General features: G+C 39.0%; 2 protein-coding genes across 2 annotated transcripts; both read left to right on the plus strand.

The window, feature by feature from the left end:
- Window positions 1-2,579: 2,579 nt before the first annotated feature.
- On the plus strand, window positions 2,580-4,196 carry LOC138052216 (QRFP-like peptide receptor). Its single transcript, XM_068898598.1, has one exon. The coding sequence runs from the start codon at window positions 3,008-3,010 to the stop codon at window positions 4,091-4,093; it is 1,086 nt and encodes a 361-aa protein (XP_068754699.1). The 5' UTR covers window positions 2,580-3,007; the 3' UTR covers window positions 4,094-4,196.
- Window positions 4,197-14,214: 10,018 nt separating this feature from the next.
- Window positions 14,215-15,081, plus strand: LOC138053977 (neuropeptide FF receptor 2-like). The gene has a single exon (XM_068900498.1). It carries the CDS (start codon window positions 14,215-14,217, stop codon window positions 15,079-15,081), a length of 867 nt encoding a protein of 288 aa, XP_068756599.1.
- Window positions 15,082-17,500: the final 2,419 nt, after the last annotated feature.

A 17,500-nucleotide genomic window follows, 5' to 3' on the forward strand; every position in this document is an offset into this window, starting at 1 on the left:
TATAAACGATAAAAAAGAAAAAGAAATTTAAAAAACAATGCAAATAAGATACTATATACATCTTCATCATCTATAAACGGCTTTAACCAAAATCAGTTTATGAGGGAAACCTTTTTACTATTTCACAGTTTTGGGAGATGATCCACTTTTGCGAGCGTTCAATAGTTGGCTTTGCTAAGTTGTTATCCAATATGCTGGTAAGTTCTTCTTCAAAATCCTTGTAGTAAACTGCGAGAAAATCAAAGATTACTGTAATGAGCTTTACTTTATGACCTGGGTATAAGTTCTTAATACCTAGTTTTAAATCTTTCTTGTGTTTAGTTCTCATCGTGATTGATCCTGGGTTGCATATTGTTCCTTCTATAATGATTCATTCTTTATTATTTTTGTCCAATACACTGATATCCGGTCCATGTGTGCCATTCATTGGACATTTTTCCAATTTTCAGGGTATGTCCCACAAGATCTTTGCCTCGTTATTCTCTTGGCTTGGTTGCGGATAAGATTGCTTGTACCACGGGTTAGAATACTCAGATTCTTCAAATTTGTATCTTTCCAGTAAAGCATGGTAAACGGTGCGTAGCATTCTGTCGTGTCGTGCTTTATACAGTGACTGTGCTATGTGAGAACAGCCACACAGAACGTGTGATACTGTCTCTTGATCTTTAAAACAGAGTCGGCAGGACAAGACGTCTACTTGTTCGTGTAACTTTTGTGATCCATAGATCTTTGTGTTAAGGAGTTGCTGTCTAATGCTTGTATCTACTGACAGGACTATATCCGGGATGTTCTTCCATTGTCTAAAGATGTCGTATGAATGGGCTGATACTTCTGGATCCTGCCAGTGTTGAGTCACAAACTTTCCGATCCATGGCTGTTTCATGACTTCATTTTTGCGTTTCTTAATACTTGCTTTATGGATAATTATTATTATTATTATTATTATTATTATTATTATTATTATTATTATCCTTTTACTGCCAACGCATGAGTATAGGCTACTTAGAACCTCTTGTTTACATTCTTTCTTTGTAGCAAAATGTATAGTGAGCGACGTCTGGAACCTTTTGGGAGTGTGAACATTCGTTTATTTAACAATGAGTCTAGCTTTAAAAAAAACTGTTGCGAGCAGGCATCAGGGCAGCCATTGCAACCTCTCTCGTTGATCTTGTTGAACAACGTTACGCACAAATCTTTCCGTCAGTTTAAAAGTAACTTCAACTTCAGTTTAGAGTATTGCAGTGCTCACTGGCTCTGTATGATAATGGCTCGCTTCTGGACTTCTGGACCCTCTCAATTTGATCGGACACATAGACTGGCATATAAAAACAGAGCGAATGCATGCCCATCAATACGATGATCTTTACTTCACGAGGAAAGGCAACCGCATACATCAGGTTGCTGCTTGCATTAATTAAATAATTGTCGACGTCCTAAAACCGTGAAAACGCATTTTATTCTTACTTGTCTCTCTCTTTCGAGAAATTCCCCTTCATTTGCAGCTAACAGCCAGGAGGTGAGATAAATTACATCTGACAAGTCTCTTTTATCTGAAAAAAAAAAAAAAAACAATTTTGGCTGGTGTTTGCCGTAAAGCGTAAATGCAATGCTAAAACCGTCTGTGTTGGTTCGCGCAAGCATCCAGCCCACTTTCTTGGGGTGTCGAGAGCTGTTTATTTTATAAATGTTGGGAGGCCTGTCGATACTAACAAAGTTAGCCTGTCTCAAAAGCGGGCATGCGATTTGACACGAACCCTCTCAGTCAATTTCTGTCCGGCTTCCCTTTTAATTTTACCTTGCGACGTTACTTAAAGCAGTAACTACATGAAATCCCGAAAAAATCATGCTTTCAATTTACAGTCCGCTAAGCAAACACCACAAATGTCTTTAAAACTCGAAATGAACACCGAAACGTGTGTACTAACCGTCAACAAAATACATTTTTATAATGAGGATTTATTGGGATAATCATTGTTCCATGGCTGCACGTCAGTCCCAACTAGTGAACTAAAAAAAATTATCTGTGTTCGATTTGAAATGATGGGAGACACCTGTCAAAGCTTTCCAGGACTTTTCAAAAGCAAAACAATAAAAAAAAATGGAAACGATGATATTATTATTATGATATTACAAATGTCTTTAAAACTCGAAATGAACACCGAAACGTGTGTACTAACTGTCAACAAAATACATTTTTATAATGAGGATTTATTGGGATAATCATTGTTCCATGGCTGCACGTCAGTCCCAACTAGTGAACTGAAAAAAAATTATCTGTGTTCGATTTGAAATGATGGGAGACACCTGTCAAAGCTTTCCAGGACTTTTCAAAAGCAAAACAATAAAATAAAAATGAAAACGATGATATTATTAATAACAGTAAAACCTTAGTCATACTTTTGTTTAAGGAGCTAGCCTGGTTTATTAATTTTCGTATCTAAAGAAAAGAAGTTTGCATGGACTGACAAACAAGCGGAGATTGAATGAACTTTCTTTTGACTAAGGTCTCGTGTCAATAAACTGTTATAGTCGTCTGAATTATCCTTCACAATGATCTGGCAAATATTGGCTCATAGCTGAAAGAAAGTAATTTAATTTTTTTTCACGGAAGATTCAGTACAGGTTATAAACGCTAAAAAAAAAAAATAATAATAATAACAGGGAAAGCATTACAAACGGTTCCAAATGAATTATAGTTCGGACTTAAAATGCGACTTTTTTCCAAGTCTAGCCTGAAAAAGGTCAGCTACTTCATTTTCAGTAGATAATTATGCCCGGTAGGCATCACTGAATGATTTGATTTTTTTTTCTTATTAACTGCAAAAACAGCTGTGGGCAACATCAATGTTACCGTCTTTTTAAAATAGTTGATATGCCTGCTTGGCAAGCATGGCAAGCAAGGATCTAGTCTTTTGATCTTACAGAGATTTCACGAAATTGAAACCTGTTTCAAATTAACAGAATATCAATTCAGAAGGAGTGCGAAAGCGACTGTGAAGTATACAATATGATCTCCGCAAATTTTACCAACGGATCTTCTAACCCACAAAATGGCGGCAAGTGCAACCTCTACGATTACTTTAATCATCCTAGCTCCATCACTGCCTTCAAAATGTTTTTCATGTCCCTAATTTTACTGATCAGCTTGGTTGGAAATACTTTAATAATTCTCGTGGTTTATAAACGAAAAGAACTTAGAAAAACAGTAAATTTCCTTATTGTCAACATGGCAGTATCCGACCTCATCTTCCCTACTATAGCAATTCCACTTAGCCTTACGAGTGAAGCCACCAAATCTCTTCAGTGGAAAGTGAATGGAACGGCTGGACTAGTTCTGTGTAAATTACAGTTCTTTCTCATGAATGTTTCCCTCGGTGCTTCTGTGCAAAGTCTTCTTTGGATCGCTATTGATCGATTCATGGCCGTGGTCTTTCCAATGAAAATTAAAATCATTTCAGCGAGGTTTCGCACCACTGCAATTGCTTCCACCTGGACTGTGGCGATGGTAGGTAGCCTCAAAGATTTCTTCACGGTCAAGCTGGAGGAGTACAATGGAACAACTTTTTGCTTAGAGGACACAGATAATAATTATTCTCTGTATAGGGTTTGGTCATTTGTTCTTATCGGGGGTTTCATCTTTGCTCCTTTCATCGTTATGACAGTTTTGTATGGTGCTATTGGAGTAACCTTGTGTAGACGACGCAAATTGACTGTTCTTGGCAAAGTATATCAAAAGAATACAAGCAATCAGCAAGCCATAAAGATGAGCCTTTGTATAGTGGTGGTATTTTGTATATTTTCTGCTTCTTTTGCTACGCTATCAATATTAAGAGCGTCAGGAGAGTGGAAATACCTTGAATCCAATCCAAGGTTTTGTTGGCTTTACGGTGTGTCCGGGTTTATGGTCTACATAGCACTATTCTTATCTTCCATAACTAATCCAGTGATATGTTTAACCTTTGTCAAAAGTTATCGTCGTGGAGTAAAGGAAATTTTGATTTGTCGCAAGACCGTAAGGATCAAAAACACATTGCTGAAAAAAGGAACAAATGGGAGGATAGCCACGCTGAGGATCAGTGCAATCGAGACATAAGAATACTTACACTTAAATTGAGATCCGCTCAGCTATATGGTTCGATGTAATTATTTCTTTCTCTGATTTCAACTGATCGAGCGATTAAAGAATCATGCAAAAATCCAGCCTCTAGTCCTTGTCATCGTAGTTAGAAAAAACGTTTAGTGAAGTTGGGCATGGGGTGGGCCACCATCCCTCCCCCTCCGCCTCCCCTTCCCCTCCTGCTCCTTTTTCCAGACAGCTGTTTGGCAAGGTTCCATTGCTCCGGTGAAGATACGATGTACAGCGAAGAAAAACAAACTCGTTTTCTGGAGTCTAGTGACATTAAAAAGATGGTTGCAATGCTGTTCCGGAAAATGCAAAGAAGTCAACAAAATATGCTTTCAACGTCTTTGAACATGTGAACAAAGTCCTTAGCAGACTTTACAGATTTAATCCTGAGTCATTTTCTTGAGCAGAAAATTTAAAACATTCATTTGCCTTTTTTCTTATGAGTATAAAGTAAACCAAACGGTTTTTCTTCAGGCAAAAAAAGCGCCTTTTTTTTTCGAGTTTTCGATTTGCAGTGATAATGAAAATGATTTGATTTTTTTCCTGAGACCGACACGCTTTCTTTCTAGTCAAATTTTGAACAGTGAATCGAAAAAAAAAAAAAAGCAAGGAACGCCATCAAATCAACACCGACATTATACGAGCGGTTTTTTTCCGCGATATAAAAATTAATGGGAGGGTTATAAAATAAATAAACCCCTTTCTGGCTTGCTGGTATGATGGCTGATAATGTCCTTGGCTGAGAGATTGTTCTGAAAATTTCATATTATCATTATCAGCTGACATACCAGCCGCGAAGGGGTTCATTTACTATATGGCGGATGACTGGATCTCGTGACCCAACAAATATCTAAGTCACGGTTAATTTATACAGTCGAAAGATCCACCCTATTTTGCCATTACTACTCAACCGGACACTCAAGCTAGGTGATATGTGGGCGCGTTGGCCAGCCAAGCCATCGTGCAGTTTATTAAGCATTGGAATAGGTACAAAAATATTAATACATCAATTCTAAAACAAAGAGAAAAGCAATACACCTGAGCCGGACACGAGAACCCCTAAAAAAAGAACAGCAGGTGGGAAAAGGCGGGGACGTGTACTCCCGACCAAGGCAGTGGTGCGACCCTTGGGATTCTATGGCATTCTATTTGAAAGACACTTCATACAATGTTAATGAACGCTATCGTATACCGCCTAACGAAGGCATAAAACACAGCCAAGCCCTCCGTAAAACTAAAAGAAAGGGCTTGAGTGAAGGAGAAAGTGAATTTGAGACCTCTAATAAACTCTCCAAAGAGTGTCTGACATAGGTATTAATGGCACTTACTGAGGCCCAACGGTCGTGTCGTAGACGTTTTCTGTCAGGGACTGCAGGATCAGGGGCTGATATAGCTCCACTAGGTGAGTGAGTACTAAATTAAACAATATCGGGAACAATACCATGGAAAGACTTCTTGAAAAAGTCGCTGTAAGTGGAATAGCTCATAGGCGTATAAAGTGAAAACAAACGCGTACGACTAGGAGGGGCAGAAGAAGGCCTAAAAATATAACCGCGTCGGAATAAAAAAAAAAATTACAACTGACTGCCTTTCCTTAGCATGTCAACTTATCACATTTCAATGAAAATGGAAATAAGCGCATGCATCGTGAAAACTTGACATTCTTAGTCCTACTAAAGGACAACCGAAAATCAAAACATAGCTTAATGATGCAATAGAAGTAGGCCACTCATATGAGCTCTTTACGATAACTTCCTTGAAAGATCTGCGTTAAGCGATTTCTTTCGATGTTTTCATGACGGGAGAGGCTGCAAGGCGAACATTCCCTGATTGGAGAACAAACTGCGGCCAAATCGTGGAGCCATTTGAAAGTATAGTAAGCACAAAGGATGGTTGAAACCGATTTGGATCATGAATCCAACAAATACTGAGTGGAAAAGGAAAGGTATTAAAGACTTCCACGGCCAATGACTTCCATCCATTGAGAACACTAGGATAAAGCAGAGATGCCCCTGTTTCACTAGAGGCGAGAACTGCCAGTCAAGCTCTTCAGTGATGGAAACGACTTCTTGGGAAAACTGCAGAGATGTCGACCAGAACTCTGTGTGAAAAATGACTAAAGAAACGAAATGGGGTAAAATAACACACGGCAAAATAATAATAATAATGACAACGAAAAAAAAAAAACGAAAAGGTAAATGGATAAATGGACTGCAGCATGAACAATGGCAGACTCTGGAGAAAAGCATGCAGAAAATAATAACAGACTAAAGTAGGGAACCTATAAATGGAATAATAAATGCCTTAAGCAAATGCTATGAAAAGATAATAGAAGGACAAAAGTACTTACATAGACAAGAAAGACCCAATAAGGGTGACTATCAAGGACTTCTAGCCCAATCTAGCATCGCTCAAGGACAACGATACTAGACACAACAAACTCACCGAGGTTGAACGACAAGGGCCTGAATCCCATGCTATAAACGCATAGTTTTTGAACATCAATACTTTATGTGTACCTAAACACAACAAACCCAGCAAGGGTGCAAGAGCAAAGGTGTTCACTCCGGAAGACCCAGGCTCATATAATCTTGCAATAAACTTAAGGAGCTAGCGATGCAAAGTGACATGCAAATCTGTCACAGGTCTGCGGACGCCAAAGAACATCTACGGCAGAAAAAATATCACCGTTCACTATGATGTAAACAGTCATCAAAAACTGGTACGTTGCCGATGAAGAATTACGCTGAGCTTTCTAAGAATCCATAAGACGGTTGGCAGACAAAATATAATCGTCAAAAAACTGTCGTCATCTTGGCAATCTCAACGGCAAGGACGCTAAGCAATTTTGATGAAAAATTTACCCTCAAAATATAACGGCCACATGCACAATTGGAGGCATCAAAGAAGACAATTTCCCTTGTTACCGTCAATATGCACAAGATAGCAAAACTTGTAAATTTCAATTAATGGCACGAAAGGACTTCTAGTACCTGGATACAGATCCGACACGGCTAACAAGAAAAAGAAGTTACAACGCAGAGAAAGAAAATTAACAAACCTGGCGAACAGGGGTACGACTCGTGATAGATGATCGGTCAGGAATTTCAATCTTTTCTCGGCTGCACAAAATATGCGGACGGACAAATCGATAACAATCCCAAGATACTTTAGATGATAACTTGAGTTTGGACCCAAAGGAATATCTTTTCGTTAGGAACAAAGATCGAAGAACAAACAATTTTTGCCTGAATTCTGAAAATTGACAGAGAGCAGAATAAATATAAACGTGGCACAAAAAGTTCAGCAAAATAATCAAGACAAAGGAAATCAAAAATCGCGTATTAAACACGTGCGGACCATTGGAGTGCTGAGGTATTGGTCTTGAAAGAAAAAGGTGAGGGAATTTCACGCAATGTCAGCCTGAAACGAAAACTCAATGATGCAAATAAAATGAGACACACGGTAGCGTTGGAAAACTGAAAGATCTACAGTTAGATCACCGCTGCTCTGCCGAATGAGGTACAAGGTACCCGGTTAGACGGGAGCAGGCCGTGGGAACTGAAAATGTTAAAGTCACGGCAAGTAACATGTATTTCGCAAGCAGTTTACCTCAGAGAGCATGCGTACTGGAGCTTGTATACGTCACTCGCTCAAAATGGCTACGTGGAGAGCTACTTATGCTTGTCAAAGTAGCATCAGCGAAGATGATATTTTTCTAACACATAGTACACTTGCCTTAAATTTCAAATACCAATTTACAATAAGTGCTCAACGTTTGAAGATAATGAAGCAAGCAATGGATGGACAGCAGGAAAATGCGAGGCGTACTGCGACCTCTGTAAAATAAACATCGATTTTAGGCGAATCTGAATCAACAGGCGTACTTTTGTTAATTTGGGTCGGTCCAAATTCGAATTGAGTTCGGCTCATGAAAAAATCGGCGTCTGAACCGGGCCTAAGGCCACTGATACTGCGATTTGGTTACAGCGAGAAAAGGATGCACTGCTCTCCAGTGGCCTGATTTGGCACACGCAAAGAAAACGCCAGGCCGGTCTACTGTCTTTGACCAAACTTTCCTTGGCTTTAACAAAATCGGTGCATTCCAACGCAATAGCAGGATCTTCTACCATTTCTAAAATTGATTTGCCGGCAGTAAATTGGTCTTCGTTGCTCGACTTTTTGAAGAATGGCGGTTCATTTCTCTTGAACCTCTCAATTCCTGTCAAAGTTCTCGGGGGCAACTGAATCGCTTGAACTTTTCAGCTCCAAAGTAGAATTAGAAACGATAGCGCTAAACTGTGAGAGAAAGCTCTCAGTTGCTTTGGGAAAGGAAATCCTTAACTTTGGCATCATCCACAAGGAGAATGAAACAGGACTTGTGAACACGGCGAAGGCTGACCGTAGAATGCCTCACTCGCTAAACGATCGCCAAATACAAACTACGATCACGTGGCACTCCAAGCTCCTGCCGCTCACAACCAGGCCTCGGCTACGTGACGGCAAAATATCAATTTATGCTTATCAGGATTATCACAAATTACATTTAATATCCAGTGTGTGAGTGGACTGATGAGACCAGAGAGAAATCTATGGAGTAAGCTGATTTATAGTACACGAAGACAAAGTGAGGAAACTTTAAAAAATAGTAATATGCATCTCAAAGAAAAATAACTGCGTACCGGTGGCTCAGTTGGTTGAGCACCGGGATGGCACGCAGGAGGTCGTGAGTTCAACTCCGGCCGGACCAACACTCAGGGTCTTTAGATAACTGAGGAGAAAGTGCTGCTTTTGTAATTACATCTGCAAATGGTTAGACTCTGTAGTCTTCTCGGATAAGGACGATAAGCCGGAGGTCTCGTCCCGTAGGGGACCTATGTCCTATTGTTGATTCCATCATGTATGTATTAATACTTAATCAGTAAGTAGATAAAAAATGAATAATAAAAAGAGAACCCTATCTACGTGGAAAGGGTGAGTTTTGTGTTATTCTTGGAAAGTCTGTTTTAAGTATCGGATGAAGAAAACTAAGTTGTGATGAGCTAGGGAAAGGGTAAGAATGAGAAGATATCCATGGACTGTACACTTGACTCCAACAGATAAACCAGAACGGAAACCATCCTCTGGGCCTCTGCGCAGAATGACTGATATGGTTATTACATGCACTCTTTTAGAAGCGCCCAAGTCTCATGACTGTACACGTGGTGCAAGGTGAGCGACTAAACCACTTGATCGCTGATACACCGCATTCTCACTAAAAGACCTACTAGGGTCACAGTTCACAGGAGAAATGAGACTACCGTACAGTCCCCACCATGAACGAAAACTGAACCTCAATTCACAGCAGAGTTGCTCGAAACGTTGAGATAAAATAGGCTGAAACTAAAACTACGATGAAAAATAAATTTGGTCTAGAACGCCCTCGTGAGCCGGAAACGGGATTAACCGTGTAATGCTAGCGTCATAAGATCCTGAAAAAAGTAAAGGGTTGCAATGGTCTGCCAATGGCACTTCATCTTAGCCAAAAGGCCGTGAAGCGATTGCCTTTCGTAAATGCCATATACATCGTAATGCCTTTTCGAAATTGTCTTTTAACGCAATCCTGACAATTCATCACCTTAGGAGACAAATCTTTTATAGAAAATAGAATGAACGCGAGTGCATTTCCCAGCTATATGCAATGTTTGCGTATTTTGATTTGCGTATTCAGCAAGAAACTCGTATTTTAAAAATCCATAGCTGAGCGACTTAAAATGGCCCGTTTTCATCTTTTCAATGGAGATGACCGATGGGAATATATCAGTCAGGACTCACAGTTCTTTACGCGTTCCTGTGAAAAAGCAACTAAGTCGAAACATCGCAACTCCGACGTGTTGGCGGTGCGAGTTGCGGCATCGTTTTTCTAGAAAATACACCGGTACGTAGCTTTCTGATGTTCTGATAGGTGGTATCAATCATATTGGCTATATTATTATCATCATCATCATCATCATCATTATTATTATTATTATTATTTTTGTTGTTGTTGTTGTTGTTGTTGTTGTTTTTGTTATGCGAGCGAGGTATTTTCGGGCCACAGTTGAGGAGGACTAGATCTAAATTGCAGAGTGTGTGACAAGGTGAGTCGGTTGAGCATGTGGCGAGTGGCGAGTTGAAGGAGCCGTTCAGGGTGTACTGAGAGTTTTGTCGTATGATGTGAAGTGCTCTGATGTGTGGTATAAGGAGGTTTCATTTGAGGTGAGGGTGTTGGAGGATGGGAATGTTGAGATCTGGTAGGATCAGTAGGAGTGTCGATACAACACAGAAGATGCAACTTAATCGTCCAGACGTACTTTTTTTTATACTTACTTATATTGCGGGTGTTTTATATATAGATGCTCACATGCGCATTACAATAACTAGAATAAGATTGAAAATATGCAAATAAAATACATTAAATTCTTTACATTAGGAAAAATAATATGACAACGAACTGTGGGATAAAACTATCTTAGCATTGCGTAACTTAGTGTGGGAGTACACGTTTGTCGATTTCTCAGTGACTTGGGACGGGATAAGAACGAGGTAACAAAAGAGGATGAGAAATTCACTAACTACTTTCCTCTTGCCGAAAGGAAATCAATAAGATCCATCGCGTGTGTTTACTACGATTGTGTCATTGGTGGTTGGTTGTTTGGGTTCGGTGTCTTGTAGGTTGAACGGCTTTTTGAAAGATCCTGGGATTCCGGATGTGTTGGAAGGAATTTTGGGCTCTGCAGTCGTTGGGACCACCCAAATGTTTGTTTCCATTGAAGCTTCACTAAATGCAAGATTATTTTTAATCTCTGGGATTACTCTGATGTTTTGCAGGGTTATTTGCGCTATTTTTCCATTTTCATCGTGCCTTCTTTTTAATCCCCTGCTCTAAAGCCTAAACAAATGTATTTTACTGCACTACGGTACTATCGCTCCACAAATATTAAACAAATAATTGGGTTTGTTATGGAGGATAAGGATAGTCCCAAGTAGGATAAAAACCACATCAAGTCAGGAAACGAACAAAATGTTCTGTCGGTAACAAGCGATTCCCGATTTCAATTTTTATCGGAAAGACCACGGCCATGAATCGATCTACAGCAATCCAGAGAAGACTTTGTACCAAAACAGTGGTGAAAATATTCCAGAGAAGAAAATGCAGTTTACAAAGAATTAACCCGGTCGACGTCGCTCCTGGAACTTGGCATCGAAAAGAAGTGGTCACTTCATTTACCAACATGACTGGAATATACGCAAAGGGAAAATCATGTCAGATACCGCCATATTAACGATAAAAAAAATTAACCGTCTTCCTAAGTTCTTTCCTTTTATAAACTAAAAGGATTATTAATGAATTTCCGACCAAGCTGACACACGAAAGCCATTCTGATCATTTTGAGTCTCGTTCTGTTTTTCTGAAATCCGTCGGTAAGATTTGTAGGCAGCAACATTGTATACAATTCACAGGCGCTCTTGCATGAAATACGTATTGTCAACGTTCTCAACTGGTATAATTTGAAGAAAAACAAGTAAAACACTGTGAGCGCAAACTACGCGGGTGTATGCATGTAGCCAAATGACGTCTGAGGCATCAAATATAAAAGCCATAGATATTAAGCCAATGTATGTAATTTTTCCTTGCAATTAAAGATTTCATTAGCACAATTTGAGATTGATCAGTGAGTCAGATTGATCCGGTAGTCCGGAAAACGACGAAATGCTGGACTAAAACAGTGTTCAAATTATCAATGAGGACTACAATCTATTTTAACCAAATAGTCTGAATCTTCGATTTAAGAAGGGGGCCCTCTCTTTAGAGAATATTAACAAGATGAAGAAGAAGAAGAAGAAGAAGAAGAAGAAGAAGAAGAACAAGAACAAGAACAAGAACAATGCAAGAACAAGAACAAGAACAAGAACAAGAACAAGAACAAGAACAAAATTCGTTCATTGAAACACCACTTCCAGTTTTTCACCTGAATTACATGTCATAAAATGCAAAGATGCAAACATAGGCTATAAGCAACAGAAGATGAAACTCAAATATTCGTGATATTAAAATTGATCATACCATAATTTACATTCTTTCTTTGTGGCAAAATGTATAAAGAGCGACTTCTGGAACCTTTTGGTTTTTAGTTTTGGGAGTGTGAACATTCGTTTGTTTCACAATGAGTCGAACTTTAAAAAATTGTTGCGAGCAGGCAGCTGGGCAGCCATTGCAACCTCTCTCGTTTATCTTGTTGAACAACGTTACGCACAAATCTTTCTGTCAGTTACAAAGTAACTTCAACTTCAATTTAGAATATTGTCACGGTAGTGCTTCTCTGTATGATAAGGAATCGCTTCTGGAATTCTGGACCCTCTCAATTTGATCGGACTGATAGATTGGCAAGCTCGTATGGAATGCTTGACTGGCATATAAAAACAGATCGAATGCATGCCCATCAATACGGAGATCTTTACTTCACAAGGAACGGCAATCGCATACACCAGGTTGCTACTTGCATTAATTAATTAATTAATTGATTAATTGTCGACGTCCTAAAACCGTGAAAACGTATTTTATTCTTACTTCTCTCTTTTTCGAGAAATTACCCGTTCGAAAAATTACCCGACATTTGCAGCTAACAGCCAAGAAGTGAAATAAAATCTGACAAGTCTCCTTTATTTGAAAAAACAATCAGAATTTTGACTGGTGTTTGTCGTAATTGCAATGCTAAAACTGTCAGTGTTGGTTTGCCCACGCGTCCACCCCCTTTGTTGAGGTGTCGAGAGCTGTTTATTTATGAATGTTGGGAGGCCTGTCGATACTGACAAAGTTAGCCTGTCTCAAAAGCGGGCATGCGATTTGACACAAACCCTCTCAGTCAATTTTTTCCGGCTTCCCTTTTATTTTTACCTTGCGACGTTTCTTAAAGCATTAACAACATGAAATCCCAAAAAAATTGATCCTTTCAATTTACAATCCGCTTAGCAAACAGCACAAATGTCTTTAATTGAAATTCTAAGTGAACTCCGAAACGTGTGTACTACCGTCAACAAAACACGTTTTTATAATGAGGATTTGTTGTGATTGTTCCATGGCGGCATGTCAGGTCCAACTTGAACAGAAAAAAATTATCTGTGTTCGATTTGAAATCATGGAGGACACCTGTCAAAGCTTTCCAGGACTTTTCAAAAACAAAACAATAAAATAAAAATGAAAACGATGATATTATTAATAACAGTAAAACCTTAGTCATACTTTTGTTTAAGAAGCTTGTTTTAAGTTTCGTATGTAAAGAAAAAAAGTTTGCATGGAGTGACAAACAAGCGGATATTGAATGAACTTTCTTTTGAATAAGGTCTCGTGTCAATAAAATGTTATAGTCGTCTGAATTCTCCTTTACAATGATTTGGCAAATATTGGCTCATAGCTGAAAGAAAATTAATTTAATTTTTTTGCACGAAGACTTCAGTAAAGGTTATAAACGCCTAAAAAAACAGAGAAAGCATCAAAAACGGTTGCAAATGACAAATAGTTCGGACTTAAAATGCGACTTTTTTCCAAGGCTGGGAATTGAAAAAGGTCAGCTGCAATCATACGTCATTTTCAGTACGTATTTATTAAAAGCAAGCTGAGCGAGCATCAGTCGATGATTTGCTTTTTCTTTTTTAATTAACTTCAAAACAGCTGTGGGCAACATCATTGTTGCGGTCTTTTCAAAATAGTTGATATGCTTGCTTGACAAGCATGGCAAGCAAGGATTTAGTCTCCTGATCTTACAGAGATTTCACGAAATTGAAACCTGTTTCAAATTAACTGAATGTCAATTCAAAAGGAGTGCGAAAGCGACTGTGAAGTATAAAATATGTTCTCAGCAAATTTTAGCAACGGATCTTCTAGCCTACAAAATGGCGACAAGTGCAACCTCTACGATTTTTCTAATAAGCCTAGCTCCATCACTGCCTTCAAAATGTTTTTCATGCTCCTTATTTTACTGATCAGCTTGGTTGGAAATAGTTTAATAATTGTCGTGGTTTATAAACGAAAAGAGCTTAGAAAAACAGTAAATTTCCTTATTGTCAACATGGCAGTATCCGACCTCATCTTCCCTATTGTAGCAATTCCACTTAGCCTTGCGAGTGAAGCGACCAAACCTCTTCCGTGGAAAGTGCATGGTACGGCTGGACTAGTTCTGTGTAAATTGGGGAGCTTTCTTCTTCACGTTTCCCTCTGTGTTTCTGTGCAAAGTCTTCTTTGGATCGCTGTTGATCGATTCATGGCCGTGGTCTTTCCGATGAAAATCAAAATGATATCCTCTAGGTTTCGCGCTGTTGCCATTGCTTCCACCTGGACTGTGGCAATAGTAGTTAACTCCAAAGATTTCTTCGCGGTGAAGGTGCACGAGTACCATGGACTAACATTGTGCACAGAAGACGGAGATAATAATTATTCTCTGTATAGGGTTTGGTCATTTGTACTTATCGGTGGTTTCATATTTGCTCCTTTGATCGTCATGACAATTTTGTATTGCGCTATTGGAGTAACCTTGTGTAGACGACCCCAATTGACTGTTCTTGGCAAAGTGTATCAAAAAGATACAAGCAATCAGCAAGCCATAAAGATGAGCCTTTGTATCGTGGTGGCATTTTATACATTTTCTGTTTCTTCTGCTACGCTATCAATATTAAGAGTGTCAGGAGAGTGGAAATACCTTGAACCCAATCCAAGGTTTTGTTGGCTTTACGGCGTGTTCGGGATTATGGTCTACATGGGACTATTCTTATCTTCCATAACTAATCCAGTGATATGTTTAACCTTTGTCAAAAGTTATCGTCGTGGAGTAAAGGAAATTTTGATTTGTCGCAAGACCGTAAGGCTGAAAAACACATTTCTAAAAAAAGGAACAAATGGGAGGATAGCCACGCTAAGGATCAGTGCAATCGAGACATAAGAATACTTACACTTAAATTGAGATCCGCTAAGTTATATGGTTCGATGTAATTTATTTATTACTCTGATTTCAAGTGATCGAGTGATTGAAGAAACCTGCAAAATCCAACCTCTAGCCCTTGTCATAGTAGATAGAAACCGTTAGTAATTTTTTTTTTTTTGGGGGGGGGGGGGGAGCACCATCCCCCCTCCGCCCTTCCCCCTCCTCCTCTTTTAAAATAGGCCCCGAACAGCTGCCCTGAGGAACAGTACTCCACAGTTCAAATTAAAGTCTTTAGAAGTCTTATCACCGATAAGGATACGTTTTTTGCGACCAGACAGAAATGAGTCAAACCAATTTAAAATAGTTCTGAGGACTCCAAAATCCTGTTGCAAAATATTCAGAAGAATGGATATTTCGATGGTATCAAAAGCAGAACATAGGTCCAAAAGTACGATAAGTGTCACTTCCTTATTATTCATACTCATTAAGATGTCATTTTGAACCTTTAATAGAGCAGGTTTGAAAGTTGTTGAAATTGGGGAAAAGAGCCTGGGGAGCAGATGGAAGTGCGGGTCAGTGGTTTGGGCGCTTGCCTTGAGATTCGGGGATCCCGGCTTCAAGACACGTTCTGACCAGTGGTTGACTTTATTTCTGGTAGTTCCTGGTTGGTTGAAAAATTTATAACCTGACTGGGAGACAATGCGGAGCCTATTTTGACAGATGTGCATGTCCAGAAATGCCCCTAATTAGATGCACACGGATTTCAATGATAAGCGTACGTCACAAAGTGTACATAAATATTACTACTTAATTGATTGACCACTCCCCATAGGGGCTTTTAAGGGCCAATGAAACACAGTCACGACAGAACAGAACATTCAGCAATAACTGTTAAAAATCCCAACTGGCCGGAGACAGGCTAGTTGGCTATTTACAAGTGCAGCTGAAGAGTTGAACCAGGGACTACCAGGAACAAATTCAACGAGTGGTCAGAAAGCGTCTTGAACTCGGGATCAGGGAATCTCAGGGCAAACGCCATAACCACTGCTCTTTTCCCCAACTTCAACATCACTCCGACGTGACTCGGAATAGTGACACAAAGTGTTGAGGAAACTATCAGCGGCTTATAGGTTATGCTGGAGGACGAGAAGAAACACTCCGCAGACACAAAATAAATATGCTTCAACTTTATTCCCATTCAAACTATAACTAACTGATGCATTTCAGTAAATCTTAGAATGGTAATTCAAGTAAGGACGGACTTTAATAACTCTCTTTCCACTTCAGTTTGATTACCTGCAAAACGCAAAACAAACAATAGATTACTAACTGAAAACTCAATCTTTCAATAAATAACAGCAATCATTGATTTGTGAAGCACGATTTACTCCTTGAATTTCGTCATCAGTTGACGCATTAAAATACAATTTCTTTAATATACCAAAAATACCTCCAATGATGCAAAACAGGAAGAACACAACATAAAGAAAATCAAGAATAAATCGAAGAGTAAACACGGCATGACGTAATTTTCTGGTGTGAATAAAACTGAAGCACTCAACTCTTAAATACAACGGAGATAGCAGCACATACTTCACCGTTTGCTTCTCTAATTGCGTCATTTTAAATTTCCAAATTTGCATTTTTGGTTGAAGTAGCCTTGTAAACTTAAAAGAAAGACAACTGAACGTTTGGAGATACTTGCTTAAATCATTCTTTATCTTTATTATCCGTAGATGTCACCTGAAAGAAAAAAAAAAGAATGTAATTTACATTAATGGTAATTATAAGTTTCAAGAAGGAAAACACGTTCTGTTTTTTACAAGCAAGAAAAACAAATTGAGGTCGATGGACAACTATACTTAGTAAACGCCTCTCTAGTAAGTCAACAATTTGTAGTTACAAAAATGCTGCTACATTTCTGTGGGAGGTACCTCTATCTGATAGAGGATAAATGTGAAACATCTATCTTCTCAAACTGCGAAGTTGAGATAGTTGAGACGGCTGATATTAGTGGAAACACCGAGCAATTTATGCTGTTGATAATAAAAGCGCCCGAAAAAATCATCACTGCTGCTTGTTGCGGATAGATACCCTTATAACATATTTATTCTACATGCGTATTGCTTCTTGATTCTCCTTTAGAAAGAGGATTTAAAATCTCTTGTTGAGGCAACTTAAAGACAGCAGTTATTCACTGTTATCCGCACTACGCCCGAGATTTCTGCAGGTGAAGAATTTAATTGAATGGGGTCAGATACCAATAGACACGCTATAACTGAAGAGTGCAATAACTTTAGTATGCATTCGTCACGTGCAATAGACGAGGCCAAGCCGGTGGCGGCCATCTTGGATAATCATCAAAGCACGAGGAAAGACTGGTGCTATCTCTGTTTGTAGTACCTCTTCGTTTTGAAAGCATCAGAAGGTCTATTGA

The sequence above is a fragment of the Montipora capricornis genome, chromosome 6 (assembly GCF_036669925.1).
Source record: "Montipora capricornis isolate CH-2021 chromosome 6, ASM3666992v2, whole genome shotgun sequence".
Classification (NCBI taxonomy): Eukaryota; Metazoa; Cnidaria; class Anthozoa; order Scleractinia; family Acroporidae; genus Montipora; species Montipora capricornis.